General features: G+C 39.5%; 1 protein-coding gene across 4 annotated transcripts in view; it reads left to right on the top strand.

The window, feature by feature from the left end:
* Positions 1–1,684: 1,684 nt before the first annotated feature.
* The window catches only part of LOC148875829 (splicing factor U2af large subunit B-like), a 43,381-nt gene continuing 23,129 nt past the window's right edge, over positions 1,685–21,936 (top strand). For 2 of the 4 annotated variants that reach the window (XM_088965456.1, XM_088965455.1), the window contains exons 1-8: positions 1,817–2,206; positions 19,401–19,573; positions 20,288–20,401; positions 20,638–20,705; positions 20,999–21,129; positions 21,371–21,441; positions 21,565–21,609; positions 21,699–21,758. In XM_088965456.1, coding sequence (XP_088821582.1) covers positions 21,033–21,129; positions 21,371–21,441; positions 21,565–21,609; positions 21,699–21,758 — 273 coding nt within the window. In that variant the 5' untranslated portion in view covers positions 1,817–2,206; positions 19,401–19,573; positions 20,288–20,401; positions 20,638–20,705; positions 20,999–21,032. Of the gene's footprint in view, positions 2,207–19,400; positions 19,574–20,287; positions 20,402–20,637; positions 20,706–20,998; positions 21,130–21,370; positions 21,442–21,564; positions 21,610–21,698; positions 21,759–21,936 lie in introns of all 4 variants that reach the window. The other 2 variants (XM_088965453.1, XM_088965454.1) reach the window with 2 other exon arrangements.

Raw genomic sequence — 21,936 nt, 5'->3', positions numbered from 1 at the left:
CAAGTTTGAATAATTTGTGAAAGGCTTGATTCATTTCCACCCCTAGTAGGGATAGGGCAATTTGTAGGCACTTTAGATATACTACCCACAAACTGCTCTCACATACCTACTAATGGAACACCATCATTGTTTATTGAGAACATTTCCCCATGATGACGAAAGAGATATTCCCAATGTGCAATTGTAATGTTTTGTGAGTAAGAATGTCGGAACAACTTGTGGGTAACATATTCAAGACTGGGTGGAGGAGATGCTATGACTATATTCAGAGGGATGCTAAGTGTTCAACGCAGCTATTGGGTCAATGGAAAACATGTTTTTGTTTTAAAAAATATATATTTTTATTGATTAATAAAGCTTAAAAGTATAGATACTTATAGTTTGACATTGAATTTCTACATATACCTCCATGGGGCCATGATGTGTGGCAATTAAAAATATTTACTATATTTCAACTTTTTGGGATAACGTGGATTTTAGTTTATTTTATAGCCAATTCAATTCACAAAAGTGGTTACTGTTTCAAACAGCTGGCATCTTATTTTTTTTTTAAAGAAATAGCCTCTCAAAGGTGTTTACTCGTACTTTCAAACAAAAGCTTCATTCTCATGGCACGTGTTTACATACTAAAAAAAAGCATAAACTTCAAATTTTAGTTACCTACACCCTTAAAAAAGGCTACTAGTAATTACTTCCAGTAAAAATAAAAACAAAAAACAAAAACAAAAACACAAACAAAAACAAAAAACAAAAGAAAAAGAAAAACTCATTTCAAATAATGGGGGATTCATAAAAGTGGGTTATTATTTAGAAATGAAGCTTGATTTAATTTCTTAAATTAAATAACAAATTTACATATAAAAAATATAAAATAAAATAATAACCTAAATTTACAATATAAAAGATATGTGTCAAACAAAATTTATGAGAATACATGAATAAAAAGGGGGAAAGCATAAGATAAAAAGACATGTTTTTATGAGGGTTAAATTTCCTTGATTATCAAAATTTACATTGATTTTTTATGGTTATTTACCTTTCATCCAAACGACTACGAAATTGGACTGAAGTGTAAAATTCCTCGGATACGGTATTTACACCTTAAACAAACACAAGGTTTTTGTTTCGAATCACTTGAATGGGAATGTGGCCAATGTAGACTTGTTCATGGGTCGGGTAGCCCGATGGGCTGGCCCAACCCAACTCATTCTAGGTCGGGATTGAACATGACTTTAGGCCTGTGGATTCGGGCCTAAAACACCAATCTGACATTTTTTTTAGGGATGGGCTCAAATTTTCTCAAAAAAGCTTGTCTTGAGCTCAAACCCTACTTGATAATATATTATATAATAAAATATATTTTATTTAATAAAATATATATACTATATATATATTTTTGTTCCTCTTATGTTTTTTTTTTCAAATAATAGTGATCATTTATTATTTTTGGGTTTTGAGAACTTTTAATAAAAATAAAACATTTTTATTGAATAAAAAAAAATGTTTTCAAATTTATGGCTGTACTTGGACTCAGGCCCGTGCTTCAAACTTTTATACGAGGACCGGGCTCGAACTCAAGACCTAGGCCCAATAGTCGGGCGATGCTCGGGCTTGGGCCTGCATGTATTCGAGTCGGCCCGGCCTGTAAACTGGTATAATCGTCTAGACTCTAGACCAACGGCCCGCAATGGGAGGATGCCTGCATGTGAGCAAGCGTCTCGTGTTAGGAGACAGGTGTCATCAGATCATAATGTGGAGAGGGTTGTGGGTAGTGTCTCAACCACTTTGAGTAGCCTCGAAACAGTCTTCGGTGGACGTACTTACCTACTTGCTTACCCCCTTCAAACCCTTAAAACGCCATTAGTATTTTTCTCCATTGCAGGCGCTCGACAAATGTCCAGGTAGATGGGGGCGAAGCAGAGACCAAACAGGCGGAAATTGAAAAAACCGACACAATTTCATCGGGTTGTTACAGTAGTTTAAGACTTAGGGTTAAAGTTCCAACATTGCACTTCCTATTGCAATAAGAATCCGAATTTCAGGGTTACGGTTTGGGATTCTCGCTGGGATGTCTGATTACGATAGTCGATATGATGGTAATGGCGACGCCTATAGACCATCCGGTTCTTCTGCAGAGAACAAGTGGGCTGATCATGGAGGATCCTCTCCTTACGATGTATTCGATGATCCGGACTCGCTAAATAAGGTTGGTTTCGCCTGCCCTTTCATTTTCAATTTTATGTTTTCGTTTATTATTATTATTTTTTTATTTTTCTTAATCATGCTTGTTTCTTGCTGCGAGTCAACAGAAAACTCAGCAATAGGTAGAGTAGCATCACGCAAATAATATAATACCTTACAATACTCCAGAACGAACAAGAATTGTAGAACTACATAGTTATTTCTATCTTGTATACTTCATTTGGTTGTATATTCAATTTCGTTGAGTAAATACTAATGTTGTTGATTCCGCAACCGCAAGATGATGAGTTTGGGTTGGGTCCAAGTACAAAGGGAAAATTCTCCATAAAACAACAACTAACTTCTGCACTATAACTCAAGTGAGGATCAAACTATAGTGATGCTAAGGAAGAAGATACGAGAAAAAAAAAATAATAATAACAGTAAAAGGTCAAGCCCAGCAAGAATTATCAATAGAACCTCTTCTATAATATCAGGATTTAATAAGGCACTGGGGTCTTCCATTATGAATAAAGAAAGGTAAAAGAAATAATTATTTTAATTTGATGGGAAGCCCCAAGGAGCATAAAGTCTGCTTCAGTCATTGTGGTAAGAGCAGCATCTGCAGGGTGTTTGGATAGTCATTTACTTAGCATATTAGTTTGCATAAGAACAAGAAGTTTAGGTGCAACAAACATCAGTTTTTACTAGAGGCCTCGACAGCAATAGAAGAAGTCCTTTTGTTTTTTGTTTCTTTTTAATTTCTTATACTTCCTAGAAATTCAATTCTAGTTATTTCTTCCTTCAGTTCCAAAATCCCTGTTTAACTCCCTTTAGCCGTCTTTGTAAGCTCTGGTTTCTTCATGAAATTCAACAACTCTTAATAACTTCTGCTGTTCTTTCCAGGTCACCCCATTTAACTGATTTCTTGAAAAATTAGTAAGTTTAGTTTACTCGAGGGGTGTCTTGTATCAAACTGGTAATTTTAATTGGTGTTTTAAGCCTAGAATCCAGCCATGCAATCTGGTTTGGAGGATTCTTGCTTTACTCAGCTTGTCCTACTCCTTCATGTACTTGGGAGCACTGTACCTGTTCCAAGTCTCTCCATGTATTCCCCTTTCCTTTTGAAGTGCATTAATGAGTGCTGTTCTATACTAATAATTGATTTGTGCCAACATAACGTGGTAATATGATAAGGCCCAGCCTAACATGAGCAGCTTGGCCCAGGTAGATAGATACCAGGGGAGGTTCCAATAGCAAACAAGTTAACAGCAAAGGAGCTCCAAACCTGATAGCAGGCCTGATGGGAGAAGGGCCTATGTTATAATTGTGATGAGAAATTTGCACTGGGTCATTGGTGCAAAGCCCAACAAGCTCACCTCTTACAAGTGGAGGAGCTGACAACAGTGTTGGACCCAACTCGCCCTAGAAGAGTTGGACAGACCACCGGAAGATAGAGAACCGGGATAGTATGAAATTTCCTTGCAAGCTCTAACAGGACTTCCTTTGCCCCAAACATGTGTTTTGGGCTCATTATGGGCTGGGAAATCTCTATATTGATTGATAGTGGGAGCACTTCAAATTTTATAACTGCTGACCTGGCCAAGAAACTGGGCCTAGCTGTTTTCAACCCACTACCCCATTCTCAGTTCATGTAGCAGATGGTAACCAGATTGCTCCACCGGATGTGTTTTCAGAACCCTCCAACCTTCCACCACACCAGGTCCATGACCACCAGATACCTATTACAACCAGGGGCACACCTGCTAATGTCTGCCCGTATAGATATTCGCCTTATCAATAGACTGAAATAGACAAAATGGTCCAAGACTTGTTGGATAAGGGTTTATACAACCCAGTAGAAGCCCCTAATCTTCCCCAATTTTGTTGGTGAAAAAGAAGGATGGATCTTAGATGTTCTGTGTTGACTATCGGGTGCTGAACTAGATTACTATCAAGGATAGATTTCCCATCCCTTTGATAGAAGAATTGTTTGATGAGTTGGGACAGGCCCATTTCTTCTCCAAACTAGACCTACAATCTGGGTATCATTAGATCCGAGTTTATGGGCCTGACATACACAAGACGACCTTTTGGACTGCAGATGGTCATTATGAGTTTGTGGTTATGCGATTCAGCTTAACCAATGCACCATCAACATCCCAAAGCCTAATGAATGATATTTTTTGTCTGTTCCTAAGGAAGTACATCCTGGGTTTCTTTGATGATATACTAGTGTACAACGCAAATTGGACCCCTTCACATGGAACATTTGAGAAGCACTCTTGAACTACTACGATGCCATAAGTTGTTTGCCAAGCCCACTAAGTGTTCATTTGGCCAGACTCAAATTCAGTACCTGGGCCATATCATGTAGGCCGGAAGAGTGATGACAGATCCAGAGAATGTTGAGTGCATGTTACAGTGGCCCGGACCCACTACAATTAAAGGCCTAAGGGGGTTTTTAGGTCTTTCAGGTTATTAACAGAGGAGATATGGAGTGTTAGCTGAGCCCTTAACTCGCCTTCTCAAGAACAACAGTTTCACTTGGGATGACCAGGTTGAGAGAGCATTCCCTGATATGAAGGTAGTCATCACCTCACCTCCAATGCTAGTCCTTCCTGATTTTAACAAGGAACTCACTGTGGAGAGTGATGCTTTGGGCAAGGGTATTAGGGCTGCGCTGATGCAGCAAGGCCAGCCCATTTCTCTTCTTTAGTAAGGCCTTAACACACCAGGCCCAACAAAAATCTACTCATGAGAAGGAATTAATGGCCTTGGTGCTGGCCATTCAGAAGTGGAGGGCCTATTTAGTGGGTCAGCGGCTCATAGTCAAGATCGACCATCAGAGTTTGAAATACCTCCTCAATCAGCATGTTTTATGTCCAGACCAGCAGCATTGGGTCACCGAACTCTTGGGGTATGATTTTGTGATTGAATATAGGCCTGCCATTCTAATCAAGCTGCAGATGCTCTATATAGAAAAGAACTGTAGACAATGGCAATCTCTAAGCCAACTTATCTCTTATTTGAGCTGATTAGACAAGAGCCACAGCAAGACCCAAAGCTGATGAGCATCAGGTCCAAGCTGGAAGTGGACCTAGCTTCAGTACCAGGGAATGCAAGCGTGGGCCTTGACTTATTCTTTCATGTCCGAATGGTAGTGGCTCAACCCTTGGCCCATATACAACAAATCATTGCATTATTTCATGACTTGGCTATAGGGGGGCATTCAGGCATTTTGAAAATATGTAAGAGAATAGCTGCCCATTATTATTGGCCATGAATGATGAAGGGAAGGGAGATCCATCATATGGATGGCCGAACCTTGCAGGGAGGTTGGGCGAAATTTCAAAAATTTTCTTTCTCTCTTATGGGAATCTTATTCCCTAATTTAGAAAACTACATTTTCAAGGCTCATTCTTGAAACAAACTGGACCAAATTTGAAACCAAAAGGAAGCAAGTAGGGATGTACCTAATACGGAATAACAATAACTCCCAACGTAGGTGTTCACGTCTAAAGAAGTGACCAAAACCCGCCTCCACTGAATATGACACAACTTATGGTGAGGCGGGATCAACAAAGTGGTTCTTCAACAAGAACCCTAATTCTTCAGCAAGAATCATGCAAGGGGTTGGTGAGCACGATTTTAATTTGTTTCTTCTAGCAAGAAACAATATCAAGAACTATTCTTGATCAGATCCAAAAGTGGAAATCGAACTGGGTAGGGGCGGCAAGAACTGGAGGAGAATTATGCAGATTGCTGAGTGCATAAACCGATGAATTCGCCCCCTATTTATAGCCTTCTTTGGATCAGCTTCCTAATCCAATTAGGAAAGAGTTTCTTGATCCAAATCTGATATTTGGATCTGGACTCTTAAATGGATACGACTTATCTTATCCTTTAGCTAATCTTGATCAGATTATAAATCAGAATTTGCCCCCTTTTAATTAACTCACTTAAACCTAGTTCGAAATGGGCTTTAGTCCCATTTAGTCACATAGCTCACTTTCCCTTTAAATGCTGACTAGCTTGGCTCTCTTTGTATGGCGTGGGACCCTAGCATTGATCTACACATCAGCCACATGGGTTCAACCTAGCCTTTGTTATAAGGCCTGACCGAATTCACTACTGAATACAGTGGACCCCTGAGTCCATCAGTATGTGCTCTTAATGGGCCCAACATTTACACTAAATGTCCTTGGGTCCAGCCACCTTATGAAGGCCCAAGGACTATGGGTAGATGCAAGATTAGCCCATTAGGTATAACCCTCAATGGTCTTACACTTAACCTCTTAGCCCTTAATGATCAAACACTGCCCGACAGGAGAGGACCTCTCCCTTGGTTGCAAGGTACAGTGTTGCACTCTCTATTCACATGGATTCCGAGAATTAAAACATTTTGTGAAACTATAATATATATGTATATCTCTATATAAATATATTTTGCAAAAACAAATCTCAACAATTTGAAATCAACTGCCGGCAATTTAGGTTTCCATCAGAGAGAGTACATTCCCTGATCATTCACTTTGTCTAACAAAGGGGCTGATCCTGTCACTATGATCACCCACACAGGTGAAGTCTCGGACTACCCCAACATACTCAGTTATTGACCCCCTTTAAGGATCTCACTGATTGGCATATCAAAGACAATCCAATCCAACACCTAGTGCAGTACCATAATTGAGTCTTGGGGTCCGGTGTAACATTCTAGTTTTACCCATCTATCTCCAAAGTCTAGGGCAATACTGGAATTTGGTCCAGTTCAGGGTTTCAAGCAAACCCACACTGCATGTGCCTCAGGTCTCACCCTAACAGTTGAGACAAGCCACCCCAACTCACTTGGTAGCACATCAGTGTCAGCCTTGGCAGGATAAATCTCCCCAGATCTATCCAACAACAGTGAAGATTCTAAACTAACACGAGTCTTATGAGTGTCCAGTTTAAGGGTATTATACAGAGACACACCAATATAACATGAATCAAATATGTACTTTATTCATTTACAATAAATGTCATAATGTACATCAAGCTGATTGGAGCTAAGGGCATACATTGTCTAACAAATGAAGAGGGTCATTTCCTCTTATATAGCTTCTTGTGCCACCCACCAACAACAAAAATATTCCACCCAATCTCTAGCCGACGCAACTATTGCTAATTCTAGGTTGTATATGGGATGAGATCATCATGGGTTTTGTGGCTGGCCTTCCTAAGTCTAATGGTAAGTCCGTAATTCTAGTTATAATAGACAGATTGAGCAAGTATGCTCATTTTGTGGCTCTCTTTCAGCCTTATTCAGCATCCACAGTGGCTAAGGCCTACATACAAGATGTGGCCAAGCTTCATCGTATACCCACCACTATAGTAATAGATAGAGATCCTATGTTTATGAGCTATTTCTGGGATGCCTTTTTTTTCAGCCTTGGGGATAGACCTCCATCACTCTACCAATTACCATCCACAAACCGATGGACAGTCGAAGTGGTGAATCGATGTCCTGAGACTTATATTTCAGGTGTTTTGTGGGGGACAAACCCAAAACTTGGGCCCAGTGGCTTTCCTGGGCAGAGTTCTGGTATAATACATCCTATCATGTTTCAGCGGGCACTATGATGTGGGTGCCGGCAGCATCAACAGTAATTTAGCGCAGCAACAACAGTAATTTAGTGTTCTCAGCAGCAACAATTTAGTGTTCTCATCCTATCTTATCTATTCAGTATTCTTACCTTATCTGCTTTCAGTAGCAGGGATTAGTAGGGAGTCTTATCTTATCTAATTACAGTTCTTATCTTATCTTATCAGTTCAGTAGGATAGATTAAGAAAGTTTTATCTTATCTTATCAGTTCAGTCTTATCTTATCAGTTTAATAGGATAGAGTAGTAGATTAGCAAGGAGTCTTCCTAAAAGTAGGATTCTACCTCTTGTAATCTCCTATTTAAGGAGCTGATATTATTCAATAAAGATATCGAAAATTTCAGTCAAGAAAGAGAGCAAGGAGAGTTGGGTGATCTCTTGGGAAAATCACCATTAGGGTGCCAAGATAGGTTCATCAAGAGCAGGGAGGAACAAGGGAAAATAGGTGGTTTTCCCCGTGGACCGACCCGTGACGAGATCCTATTCTCGGGCCCATAACAATTTGGTATCAGAGCAAGGCGTCATTGGTGACCTTGAGCGATTGACGTCTAGGGTTCATGATCTGGAGCACAAACTCATGGAAAACAGCAAGGAGGTGCGTGAGATCAAGGATGACGCTCGAGAATTAAGGCGCTTGATGGAGTTGTACTTTTCCAGCAAGGAAAGGAACCCGGAAGGGGCTGCAACCACAACCGGCCGCCGACCAGACATGGAAGAATTGTCCGGTGAGCAGTAGGTTGTTGCCCTAGCGCAGGTTAGCAACACCCAGAATGTTCCGATTAAGTAGGAATCCGGTGTCATCGAGGATTCCATCGACGAGAGTTCAAGGAAGAATAAGAGCAACTACTCCAAGGTCGTCATCGCTGGTAAATGAGCTTGTATGCCTCATGTTGCGGCTGCAAATGTTGCAAAAGAGTGTTTGTTAGCTGCAGTTAGATCAGATCCTAGGGCTGCAAATATCTGGGTGAATCTTGCTAATGCATACTATTTGGCTGGTGATCATAGAAGTGCTGGAAAGTGCCTGGAGAAGGCAGCAAAATTGGAGCCTAATTGCATGTCAACTTGATATGCTGTTGCGCTTCATCGTATCAAGGATGCAGAAAGGTCTCAGGATCCCACTGAACAACTTTCATGGGCTGCGAATGAAATGGCTTCAATACTCAGAGAAGGGGACTCTGCAACTATTGAGCTTCAGATAGCATGGGCAGGACTTGCCATGGTTCACAAGGCTCAACGAGCTCTGTACGCACTAAAGCAGGCAATAGAAGAGGATCTAGATGACGCTGTTCAGTGGCACTAGCTTGGCCTTCACAATTTTTGTACTCTACAGTTCAAGACATCTCAGAAGTACCTTAAGGCTGCAGTTGCCCGCGGCAAAGAATGCAACTATGCATGGTCAAATCTTGGTATCTCATTGCAGCTGTCTGAGGATGAACCCTCTTCATTGGAACCCGATCCAGGAGGGCAAAATCATCCCACCTATCCGGGATTCCTTTGACTGGATTTCAAGACACCCATCCTGAATTCGAGCTTGAGGACAAGCTCGTAGTCCAGGAGGGGAGTAATGATGTGGGTGCCGGCAGCAGCAACAGTAATTTAGTGTTCTCAGCAGCAGCAATTTAGTGTTCTCATCCTATCTTATCTATTCAGTATTCTTACCTTATATGCTTTCAGTAGCAGGGATTAGTAGGGAGTCTTATCTTATCTAATTACAGTTCTTATCTTATCTTATCAGTTCAGTAGGATAGATTAAGGAAGTCTTATCTTATCAGTTTAATAGGATAGAGTAGTAGATTAGCAAGGAGTCTTCCTAAAAGTAGGATTCTATCTCTTGTAATCTCCTATTTAAGGAGCTGATATTATTCAATAAAGATATCGAAAATTTCAGTCAAGAAAGAGAGCAAGGAGAGTTGGGTGATCTCTTGGACAAATCACCATTAGGGCACCAAGATAGCTTCATCAAGAGCAGGGAGGAACAAGGGAAAATAGGTGGTTTTCCCCGTGGACCGACCCGTGACGAGATCCTATTCCCGGGCCCATAACACACTACACCCTTTCAGATCATGTACGGGAGAGAACCACCAGCTATTTTTCTGTATGAGAAAGGATCAGCTGTCATTGTAGAAGTAGATGCCTAGTTATCAGCCTGTGATGATGTTCTCAAAGCTCTCAAGGCTCACCTGCGCAAAGCCCAACAGCGAATGAAGTTCATTTATATGAAAACTTGGCATGAGTGAATTGTGTTGTATGAAGATTGTTGTTTGGGGACTGTGAGTTGAGAAATCTTACCAGATAACGAAGGGAGAAGAAACTAGGTTCGGTACGACAACGAGGTGGAGACAAGAGTTAAAGCTTGAAGCAAAGAGGTTTGTCTTCGAGGAAAACAGAACCGGAGGACAGGGCTCTTTGAAGATCAGGGAAGAGAAGAAAGACAGTGTTTTTAGTGGGAGAAGCTACACTATGGCTGAAGGGTTTCATAGAGGGAGCAACTTTTTCAGTAAAAAGAAATGGCTGGAAGACACAGTTGATGTAGTCAAAGAAAAGCTATGAAGCTGTTTTGAGGTGTAATAGCAAGGGCTAGTTTGTTATAGTTACAGAAAACTTTGGAGATGGGAAGAGGCAGATAGTTTGTATACCGGAGGGGAAGAAGAATGAAGGTTGGAATAAGTTTGCTGATAAGCTTTAACCATACCTGATTCTTATGGAAGAAAGTGTGTTGTGTAAACACTGTGATGGTCCATAGTTTGGTGAAGCTCGACTAAGAGGAAAACATTGAGGAGGATGGAGACTTAAAAAGCCCTAGTGCTGCCATTGAAGCCAAGGAGCAGGACATAGCTATTGCTAGTTCGTTGAAGGTTAAAAAGTTGGAAATGGACGTTGAAAAAGGGAGATTTGTTCTTGCAACAAGATAGGAAATTGTAGATTGGAGGCCAATCGTGGAGTTGATAGTTGAGAAATTGCAGATCAAATCCTCAGCAATGGTGGTTCCTTTTGGTAAATTGAGGGCACTGCTCTCAATATTGGAGATGAGTCGGTGGAGTTATCTTTGGTTAAAACTGATGAGGGGCCCATACCGATAGAGAAGTGGCATATGTCGTGTAATGAACATGAGATTACAACGGGAAGCTTCACAGTAAAGCTAATTGGGCTCCCATTCAGCTATTGGAATGAAAAAAGCCTTGATATGATCGTTAGATTTCTGGGAGGGAGAATGGAAGGGTACAATATCAACAACTTATAGGCGACATGTCTAAAAATCTCGGGGGTTAAGCGAAAGGAAATTCCATGATTATTGGCTCTATTCATCGACAAACGATAGAGGAAGTGGAAGCTCTGTTGTTGAAGGAATGCACTGGGGAGAACAACAATGTTGAGGTGGAGGTAATGTGCTCATGTGGCAGGAGAAGACAGGTTGAAAGAGGAAAAGACGTCGGTTCTCCAAATGGGGAAGGAGAATAGTCAGCATTTGGAAGTCGAACCATCACCTACGAAGAAGAAGAAAATATTTCAAAAACTTTTGAAAATAATAAAGAAAGAGGGAAAGGGCCATCCTTTGTTGAGGTAGTTAAAAGGGGGGGGGGGAACTGAGCCACTGTAGGGTCCACCAAAAATTAAAAAGAATGCAAAATATTGGTCTGAACTAGTTGGAGACTGGGTCAAGCCAACCTCCTTTGTAAACCAACCGTAGGGAGAAAGAGAACCAGACCATGTGACTTTGCTAATAGTATCGTGGGTGGGAAAGAAAGGGGGGCACTGTTAGATAATAACTCAGGTCTATCTTCATCCCCAAAACAAAGTCTCTCAAAGAATCTGTCCAGGACTTCTGCCACACGAACATTGCAGTAGATTCCAATAAAAAAAAGGCAAAGATTTGGATGCTGTTGACAGGATCAAAGATCGCCCGAATCCTCGTTATACAAGGGGACATACAAATAATAATGAAATGGAGGACAGTGGTAGGGTGGACTTGGAATTGTCAGACGAAGAGGTTAATGATGCCAAAATGGAATCTGTGGATTGGAGTTTGGAGGATGAACATGAACAAGAAGATGAGGGTGGAATAATGTGTCATATTGCCTCACTTTTTGCGGAGGAGATAAACAAAGAGACTTTTACCCAAAACCTGAATCTGCTTGGGATCGGAAAAAGGTGCAATGAGATGAGAATGAGTGCAGCTTGGAAGTTGGGGAAGAAACTCTAAACCTTAACAAGGGGAAACCAGACCAAATATTGGAAGGTCTACAGGATGGTTGTAAGGAAATAGTGGATGATCACCAACGGTCTGTCAAGGAGAATCCTAATGGGGATAAGCGGCAGAGTTATGGGAGGAACTACGAGTGTACATTAGAAGCAGAGGGTGCCTTCCAACAAGTACCTAATTTTGGGACGATTGGTGAGCCCTAAATTGCAGAATGTGGCATCACAAACCGAGCTCTTTGTGCCTCTCTTGTGCTTTTCTCCCTTTCTAAACCAGATCTCTGTGTAAATTCTGTTTTGGGTACTAATAGTTGCTTTAGATCTATTGCTTGTTCTCTAAGGTCCTAGGTTGCCATCGAGTCACAAGCCTGAAGTCTAAATTGTTGATGATGGAGGAGAGGTGGGGTCGAGGGACATGGGAGGGGAAGATGGAATAAGCTTAAAAATTTGGGAATTAATAGAAGATTTTCTTGTAGAATTAAAAAGAAGAAATGCAAAAGGAAGAAAGAGACAATGTAGAGCCACATGGTGAATCCTCTTCTGTAAAGTTAAAGAAGGTGGAGGAAAACAATGAGAGGAATCAATTAGGGGTAGAACTTAGGGGGTGATATACAGCCACTTTGGAGTCTAAGTTAACAAATTTTGATATAAGGTGATATAAGTGTTTGGAGGGCTAGGGGAATAAGCTGGGCAATGAGTCCATCTTGGGGCTCTTCAGGAGGTATAGTGACATTAAGAATGAGGTATTAGAAGGGGTGGGTGAACTTGTTGGTAGGTTTACGTTGTTTGTTAAATTGTGACAGTTGGTAGATGAATTTGAGTGGGCTCTGACAAACATTTATGGTCCAATGGCTACAGAGAAAGAGAGGAGTTGTGGAAGGAATTGGGAGATATTAGAGGGCTATGGGAATGGCCTTGGTGCATAGGTAGGGATTTCAATGTAATCAGATTTGTAAGGGAGACAAATAACCTGAGGCAAATAACTACAATAAATATGAGGAACTTTAATGAGTTCATTAATTCTTTTGAACCAAAAGAATTGCCTTTGTTGCATACCAATTTCACTTGGGCAAACCTTCAGACAAACCCTATTTGCTCCAAACTAGATAGATTTTTGTTTATTGTGGATTGGGAGGAGCATTGGGGAAACCTAGTATCCAGGTAACTTCTGACCATTGGCCTATTTCCATTGCCAAAGAAGGTTTGGGTGGTTGGGGTCCAACACCATTCAGATTTGAAAACGTGTCTAGGTCACCCGGGATTTGTTAGAAAGATAAAGGATTGGTGGGATGAAAGTAACCCAAATGTGAATTGGGAAGGGATGAAATTTCATTGGAAGTTAAAGGAGCTGAAATCTAAGATTGAGGAGTGGAATATTCAACAATTTGGAAGGATTGAAGAGAGAAAACAGGAAGTGATAGATAGAATTGAGGAGCTGGACAGCAAAGAGAATGAAGGGACTTTTGAGGAAAGGGATGTGGAGGAAAGATGGATTTTAAGGAAGCGATTAGAAGATCTGTTATACAGGGAAGAAGTTAGTTGGAGGCAAAATTCCAAACACAAATGGGTGAAGGAAAGAGATAGGAATACAAGATTCTTTCATGCTATGGCAAATAATAGAAGAAAGAAGAACTTAATCTCTAAATTAGTTGTTGATGATGTAACACTCACCCAACAATCTGAGATAGTTGGGGCCTTTGTAGATAATTTCAAATCTATTTATAGGAGACCCCTAAATGGAAGAATTTGGCTAGAAGGGTTGGATTGGCCTAAGGTACCTGAGGAGCTTAAGGTGTGGCTTGAAAGAAGTTTTGAGTTGGAGGAAATAAAGGAAACTGTTTTCTCAATGGATAGAACTAAAGCACCAGGACCAGATGGTTTTATAATGGCTTTTTACCAAGATTACTGGGACATTTTGAAACATGACCTTCAGAGAGTCTTCAATGAATTTTTTTAGAGGGGTGTGATAAACCCAGGATGGTGCTACTCGTCCTAAGAGTTTAGACCTATCAATTTGGTAAACATAGTGTTTTAAAAGTGCAAGGCGTAGGGGCCAATTTGCACTCGAGGCGCAAGGCATAAAGCAAGACGAATGCCTTTTTGAAGCAAGGCACAAATTATACAAATAAAAAGCTAAAAAAAGTCAGAAAATTAAAAAAATGCCAAAAAATCAAAAAATCAAAAAAATTAAACATAATATTAATAAAAAAATATAAACTTAAATTTCAAATTAAATGTTTTAAAAAACCTATTATCTAAAATTAAAATACATAAACATGACATATAAAGCGTATTCAAATGAAAATTTAAAAATAAAATCAAACATATAGAACATTTTCAAGCATGTAACACCCACAATCTCTTTTTTACCTCAATTGAATTACTTCAAGGAGCTAATGTGATGTAAAACATATTACATTCTTGATTCTACAAGCCACCTTTGTGTTACGCCCCTTGAGGCAAGCCCAAACAAGTCCATGTTATGGTCTTAAATTCTTAGTTCTTTCACAAAAATAATGATTTTATATTTTTAATTGCGTTTTATGTAGATATTTTAGTAGGATGAATGAATGAACAACATTAGCAAATAGGGGGTTGTCGGAGAAAAAAAGCGTGAAATTTTCAAAAGGTGCACGCTTGGGTTGAGGCGCAAGGTGCATCAGGAAAGGGCTGCGCTTAGGACCTAGGCGAGGCGCATACCCTAAAATGTGCCTTGCTTGTGCGCCTAGGCACGCCTTATAAATCACTGGAAACAACCTTTACAAAATCATTGCTAAGGTGCTCTCAAGGAGAATTAGGGTTGTGCTTCTCACCTCATTTCCCAAAATCAAGGTGCCTTTGTTAGTGATCAGCAAATAGCGGATCAGATCTTAATAGCCAATGAGAGTGTGGAGGACTTGAAAAGAAGTAGGAGAAAAGGAATGTGTGTATGTCGGATCTAGAGAAGGCTTATGACTTGGTGGATTGGTCCTTCTTACCGGTCTTGAAAAATTTTGGGTTTGGGGTTAAATGGTGTAAGTGGATGCAAGGCTCTATAGATTCTAGTCGGCTGTGCCTCCTCACCTCATTTCCCAAAATCAAGGTGCTTTTGTTAGTAATCGGAAAATAATGGATCAGATCTTAATAGCCGATGAGAGTGTGGAGGACTTGAAAAGAAGTGGGAGAAAAGGAATTGTGTGTAAGCTAGATCTAGAGAAGGCTTATGACTTGGTGGATTGGTCCTTCCTACTACAAGTCTTGCCTTCTTGGAAAATTTTGGGTTTGGGGTTAAATGGTGTAAGTGGATTCAAGGCTGTATAGATTCTTGCCACTACTCTATTTTGGTGAGTGGAGTAGTGATAGATCATTTCCCTGCAATTAGGGGCCTTATTGCAAGGGGACCCCTTCTCCCCATTTCTGTTTACATTAATTGCTGAAGTTTTGGGCAGACTAACTAGGGCAGATTCTAGACACCTAGTGAGGGGATGGAGACTGGGCAGAGATAGGGTACCAATCACCCACCTACAGTTTGCTGATGATACCATTTTGTTTTGTGAAGGTGAGGAGCTTAGATGGGTTAGGAATTTGAAATTGGTGGTGCAACTCTTTGAAAAAATGTCAAACTTAAGAATGAATTTTGACAAAAGTTGTGTGGTGGGGATCAATATGGATGAGAGTGATTTGGCTGATAGGGCGGAAATTCTAGGATGTGTAACCTCTGAATGGCCTATAAATTATTTGGGTTTGCCTTTAGGAGATAATTCGAGAAATAATAGTTTTTGAAACCCTATGGTGGATAGGTTCACTAAGAGGCCATATAATTGGAATTCTAGAAGGAATAATAGTTTTTGAAACCCTTTGATTAAGTCTACCTTGACCAACTTTCCAATTACTTCTTATCTGTATTTAGGATTTTGGGAGGAGTGAGCATGGTGTTGGAAAAATTGTTGAAAGATTTCTTGTGGGAACTAGGGGAAGAAAAAAGAGACCATATAGTTGGGTGGGAGGTGGTCACCATAAGTAAGGAGGTGGGTGGATTAGGGATAGGAAGTACTCAAAGGAGAAACGAGGGTTTGCTTGGAAAATGGTTATGGAGGCTGCCAAGGGAGGACGATGTTGGTGGAAATGTCGGTCATCCAAATATAAGAAACATATCAGAAATATCATATGGAAATATTGTAAAAATTATAGATATGGTGGAAACATTGTAAAATATGCAAAATATAGAATGGTATTTTATGAAATGATAAGAAGCATAAGCACACCTTTTTAAATAATTATCATATTCCAAATCATTAAACAAATCTAAGAAACTAAGGTTATAGACAAAATAATGTGTTTTGAAGTTGCCCTGTAAACCTCAAGATTCAGAGATTCATGATAGAATGAGTTAAAGAAAAATTTAAACTCATAGAAAATGTAAATGGTTGTAATAGATCAACTAAATAATCTATTACACAAACAAAAACTAATACTTCATATTTGAAATGAATATTGAGTTGGCTCAAAGTGGTAATCATTATAAGTTAGGTGGGCAATAACTTGCTAATTCACATACCTACAATATTGTCACCAACTTATGTTATAATACTATCTCTTGTACTCCATATAGTATTGGAAGTGAAAATGGAAATATGTTATAGAAACTATCTCTTATACTCCACATAGTGTTGGTAGTGTTCATTGGGGAAATGTCGACTCCGGTAAAATTTCGTGTCACTACCCATGGAAGTGACTTAATTGACATCCCTTTACTGGTGCATCCTTTGTAAGGCAAATGGTGAGAGTTGCTATCACTTACTAATATCTTGCTCTCTTGGGAATGGTTTCTCTCTTTATTTGGTTGTAGATGGACGCCCCCACTATATGTACAAAGCTTGTACGCCTCTTCCTTTTTCAGGTGGCCAAAGAAGAGGGGTAGAATTCTTTGGAGATGTGTCAGAGTTGCCATATGTTGGACAATGTGGGAGGAAAGAAATTCAAGGATTTTTAATGAAAAGGAGAGGAATAAGGACATTATTGAAATAGTTACTAACTTACTATTAGAGTGGTGCCTAGATTTGTTTGAGAATATCTCCACAGATATGATAAGAAGAAATTGGAAGGAAGTGGCTAACTCAGCACCTGCTAAAACCAAGATTAGTCCCAATTGGTCTCCCCCGGCGTTTGGCTTTACTAAGATGAACTTTGATGGGAGTAGTGAAGGTAATCCGGGGCCTTTTGGAATTGGAAGAACCTTCAGGGATGAAGATGGGAAAGTCATTTCTCTATTCTCTGGCCCTATTGGTGCAGGCGATTCTCTTTGAGCTGTGATGGAAGGAATGAAGAAGGCACATGAGCTGGGCTGCCACAAGCTCATTATTGAAGGGGATTCAAAATTGGTTATAGAATGGTTGCAAGAAGACAAGAGGGCTCTTTGGAAGTTTGCCAATGAAAAAAGAATGTTCAACTGGCTAGAACAAGGAGTGGAGATTCAGTTTGAATGGGTAAAAAGGTGTGCTAACTCTTTTTGCGGATACCCTTGCTAAGCAAGGGGTGGGAAGGGAACAACTGTTTCTGGCCATTTTGTAATTGAATTATATTTCTTATTGGGGAGGGTTAGGACAGTTTACCCCTCCCTAGTCCTTTGTACTTCTTTCTCTATTGAAAGTTTAATGAAAGATTATGTTATTGATCGAAAAATGAAGTTCATTTATGATAAAAAGCACCGTGAGGTCACTTATGCAGTTGGGGATTTTGTATACCTGAAGCTACAGTTACTTGTCAAAAAATAAAAAACCTGAAGCTACCTTACAAGCAATCTTCACTTGCCCAAAGACCCCTAAATTCCCGGCTGCATCCTGTATTCCATGTAAGCTTGCTGAAGCCAAGTGTCTCTCTGGCTACCACAGTCAGTCCTTCACTTCCCCAGTTCACTGAAGATGGGAAACTAAAAGTTGAACCCCATCTAATAAAGGATTGGTGATGGATTAAAATTGGCTGCAAAATTGTGAAGCAATCTCTAGTTATTTGGTCCAACCTACCAGTAGATGATTCCACATTGGAAGGATTTGAGAAGCTTCAGCAGCAGTTCCCTCGTATAATCCTTGAGGACAATGTTTCTCTCATTGGGAGGGAGTTGATAAGGCTCAGCCCAATATGAACAGCTGCACACAAGCTAACAGCAAAGGAGCTCCGAACCTGATAGCACCTCTGAAGTTTGTTTACACTAGAAGGCCACATCAGCCTTAATCTCTGATGGTTGTAACTGTCTAACAAACTGAAATGAGTGAGTATATAATACTACCTCTGCATTTTTTTTGATAGGAAACGATAACTTTCATTGATTGGAGGTAGATCTGAATTTTCCCCAACTTCCCTCTTCCTCTCTTTCCCTCTTCCCCTTCCCCAAGCAACAATTCAAGAGGTTGAGCTCCCTCAAAGCAGCTCAGTTCTATCATAATATGTGAGACTAGTGGAGTCTCAATTGGTTGTAACTTGTAAGTAGCTCAAAAATCGACCAGAAAGTCCACCTGCTGTGGTCGTGTTTTGTTGACATTCTTACCTTTTTCATTGATTGATCTCCGCAAACTACTTTTGGAATTTCTACAAGTTTTGTATTGTTTGATCTCTGTAGTGTGTAGGACCAGTCTTCTTGCATCATGACACAAGATTAACTGTAGCATTGCTGTCTTTTGGAGATCTGTTTACTTGAAGGGGGTTTTCCTCCTAATTGCTACATCAAAGGTATTCTCTTCCTAACCTTCTGTCTTCATGTCAATCTGGTGCTTCAATAAGTCCACAACCTTCAGCTTAGGGAAATTCTCTGATACAAGAAAGTAAGAATTCAAGAAGATCTGAAAAGGAATTGCATAGAGAGGGTCTTGCAGGGGGAAACCTCCTAATGAAGAGCATTAATGTTCTTTTTATAAAATTTGTTCTGTTCTATAAACTACTTATTTGCCACTAATGATATGTACTCTTATTGTTACTTTCCTATGCAACTTATACTATGAAATAAATGAAGGATTTTCTTGCTTAAATGACATTACTCCAACAACTAAAATTACAACATGCATTATACATCTTAGTTCTTTAGCATCTTCTCAAAATCAGTACTCCAAAATTCAAATTATTTGGTGGTGTTCAGGTGTTTAACTGACTAACCACCTGACCTATGAAAAAGCAAAATTTACTTGATTGGCTTGTATGGTGATGTTGTTTCAAGATCTGGTGAATATTCTTAGAACATCCAGCATCTTTTGTCCTTCAGGTTTCATTTTAGCTAGTTGATCCATAGTTTCTATGGAATACTCATTTTTTGAAGCCTTTCCAGTGTCCTACTCCTACCTAGATAGAGTTTGTATATGTATTTAGTATTTACTTGCAAAACAACTAATCCATGTTTAAACTATCCCAGCACACTTATCGTGGATCAGATCATGATAGATCAAGGAATAGAGAGTGGGATCGCGATAGGGAAAGAGATCGAGATCGTCATCATAGAGATTACAAGGATAGAAGCGTGAGGGATGAAAGAGGAAGGGACAAATATGATGATTATGACCGTCATCGGAGCCGTGATTATGACAGGTAAAGTACAAACTTGGTTTTGATGATAGCACTGCTTTTAGTTTTATCACATTTTTAGCAATAATTAAATAGTTGGCTGTAAAACTTCAAGATAGCTTTATCTTGATAACAATAGAAAAGAAAAAAAGGAAAAAAAACTTTTAGGAAGCTCTACTGCATCTTTTTTCAACTGCTTTTTGGAATAATCTAAGATGTTTATTCATTGATAAGCTAATAAGATGTTTCCTTCCCTTTCTTCCTCCTAACTGAATGGAGTAATAATTAAACCAAAGTTATGCAGTGCTTTTGTTTTTGTTTTGCAGGGGAATGCCACTTTTCATTTTTTTTGATAAGTAAAAAGATTGTATATTAATAGTCGCAAGTAGTAAACAATACAAGCATCCTATGGAGAGGCATGGGATGCTACCTCTCACTTAGACATTAGAAAAACAGAAATCAATTACAACTGTCCCTGTTTACCCCTTCTTTAGCTAACCCATCTGCTATAGCATTATCTGTTCACTTTTCATTTATTTCCTAAACAATACAAGCATCCTATGGAGAGGCATGGGATGCTACCTCTCACTTAGACATTAGAAAAACAGAAATCAATTACAACTGTCCCTACCCCTTCTTTAGCTAACCCATCTGCTATAGCATTATCTGTTCACTTTTCATTTATTTCCTTCTTTCTTTTTGGGTTAAAGCTTATGTGATTGTCTTTTTCCTGTACAGGCACCGAGATTATGATCGAGATAGAAGTAGGAGGCATAAACATAGGTCACCCTCTCGTTCAAGAGGTAGATCTAGGAACAGATCTAGATCACGTTCTCGTTCTCGTTCAAAAAGGTAGAAAATTGCATGTTCTTGTTGTTATTTATTTTTGGCTGGATAAATAAATGGAATTTCTTTGCTGATGATCCATTTCTCTTAGACTAAAGAAAATCCGATAGATTGTCTTGTGGATAATCACCCTTGTAATATTCAAAAAGTTCTAAATGTTAATGGTATCACAAAGTTGTCTTTGAATCTTTGAATCGGCTTCAAAAAATTAATGACGAGCTGTGGTTGTATCTTCCCTACAGCAAAAGGCAAAGTGGTTTTGACATGGCACCACCAGGTGCTGCAATGCTGCCCGGTGCTGCTGCTCCAGGTCTGTATATGGCTTTTCTGCCATTTTTTTTTTGCTAGGTTTGCCTATACTTGACTAACCAAATGTGTTTTTTTTTTTTTTTAATGTCATAGAATAGTGGCAATTTATTTCCTAACGGCACTTCCTATTTTCAGCAATTGTTGCTATTAAATATGATTTATTTTTATTCTTTACGGTGCATTATTCTATTTTAATTAGTCATCTTACACTGAAACTGAGAGCCATTGTTGTGTTGTTTGGCTGTTGTTTGTGGTGCTTTGTTTGTCTTTTGTGTTTACCATTTGGGTAAGAAGGCAATGTTGGACTACATGTCCCACTGTGCTACCCATGGGCGTGATCACTGTAGATTTTATGTTCAACGAGGAACCAATGCACCGATTTGCTGGATCTTGTTCGCCTTCAACCGGCAACTTTTGCCATTTTGGTAGACTTACGAATATTTCCCGAACATTTGCAATGATGGATTTCTTTCTTATTTTTTTATTGATTGGCATTTATTATATGAGATATCAATAAAGGTTGTTAAGCCAGAAGCTAAGGTTATATGCTTAGTTACTTCTAGCTGTGTTGTTGTTGCTCAACTCATGGTAGCAACACATTTCAATTTTGTGGTTGTTTGATGCTATATTCCATATTTACTTCTTTTCTTTCTGTCAACTGCATAGGAGCACAATTGGGTGTTCCTCAGACAACGCCAGGAATGCTCCCCAACATGTTTCCTTTTGGGACCACTCAGGTAGCATATATATATATATATATTAATATTCTTATATAGCATTATCTTTATTTTTATAACTATTTTTTGTTATCTAATTGAGTTATTTTGGGATTCTAATGTTAACTGCAATGTCTGAATTAGCTTGGGACTATTCCACTTGTGCCCCCCCAAGCTATGACTCAGCAGGTATGTTCTCTATGTTTCCTTGTTTCCTCTTCAGCTTTTCCTCCAGATGCTTCTATCATTACCATTTTTCCCATCTTCCATTCTTGTAGGCCACAAGGCATGCACGCCGAGTATATGTTGGTGGTCTCCCTCCTATGGCAAATGAGCAGGTAATTTTTTATCTTCTTCTTGCTTTCATCTTTTCCGAGGTTGGATTTATGTAGTTGTTTTCATGGTATCAGTAGAAAAGAAACTTATATCTTCATCCCCCTTCCCATGTTCCTCTGGTGCTACTTCTTCACAAAGAGCTGTGGTCCTGAAGATGTTCTTCTGGTTGCCAATATTTTT

Source organism: Nelumbo lutea, chromosome 1, assembly GCF_056320005.1.
Source record: "Nelumbo lutea isolate HS-2025 chromosome 1, American lotus-T2T, whole genome shotgun sequence".
NCBI lineage: Eukaryota > Viridiplantae > Streptophyta > Magnoliopsida > Proteales > Nelumbonaceae > Nelumbo > Nelumbo lutea.
Note: the sequence above shows the minus strand (reverse complement) of the source record. Positions and strands in the feature narration are given on the sequence as shown.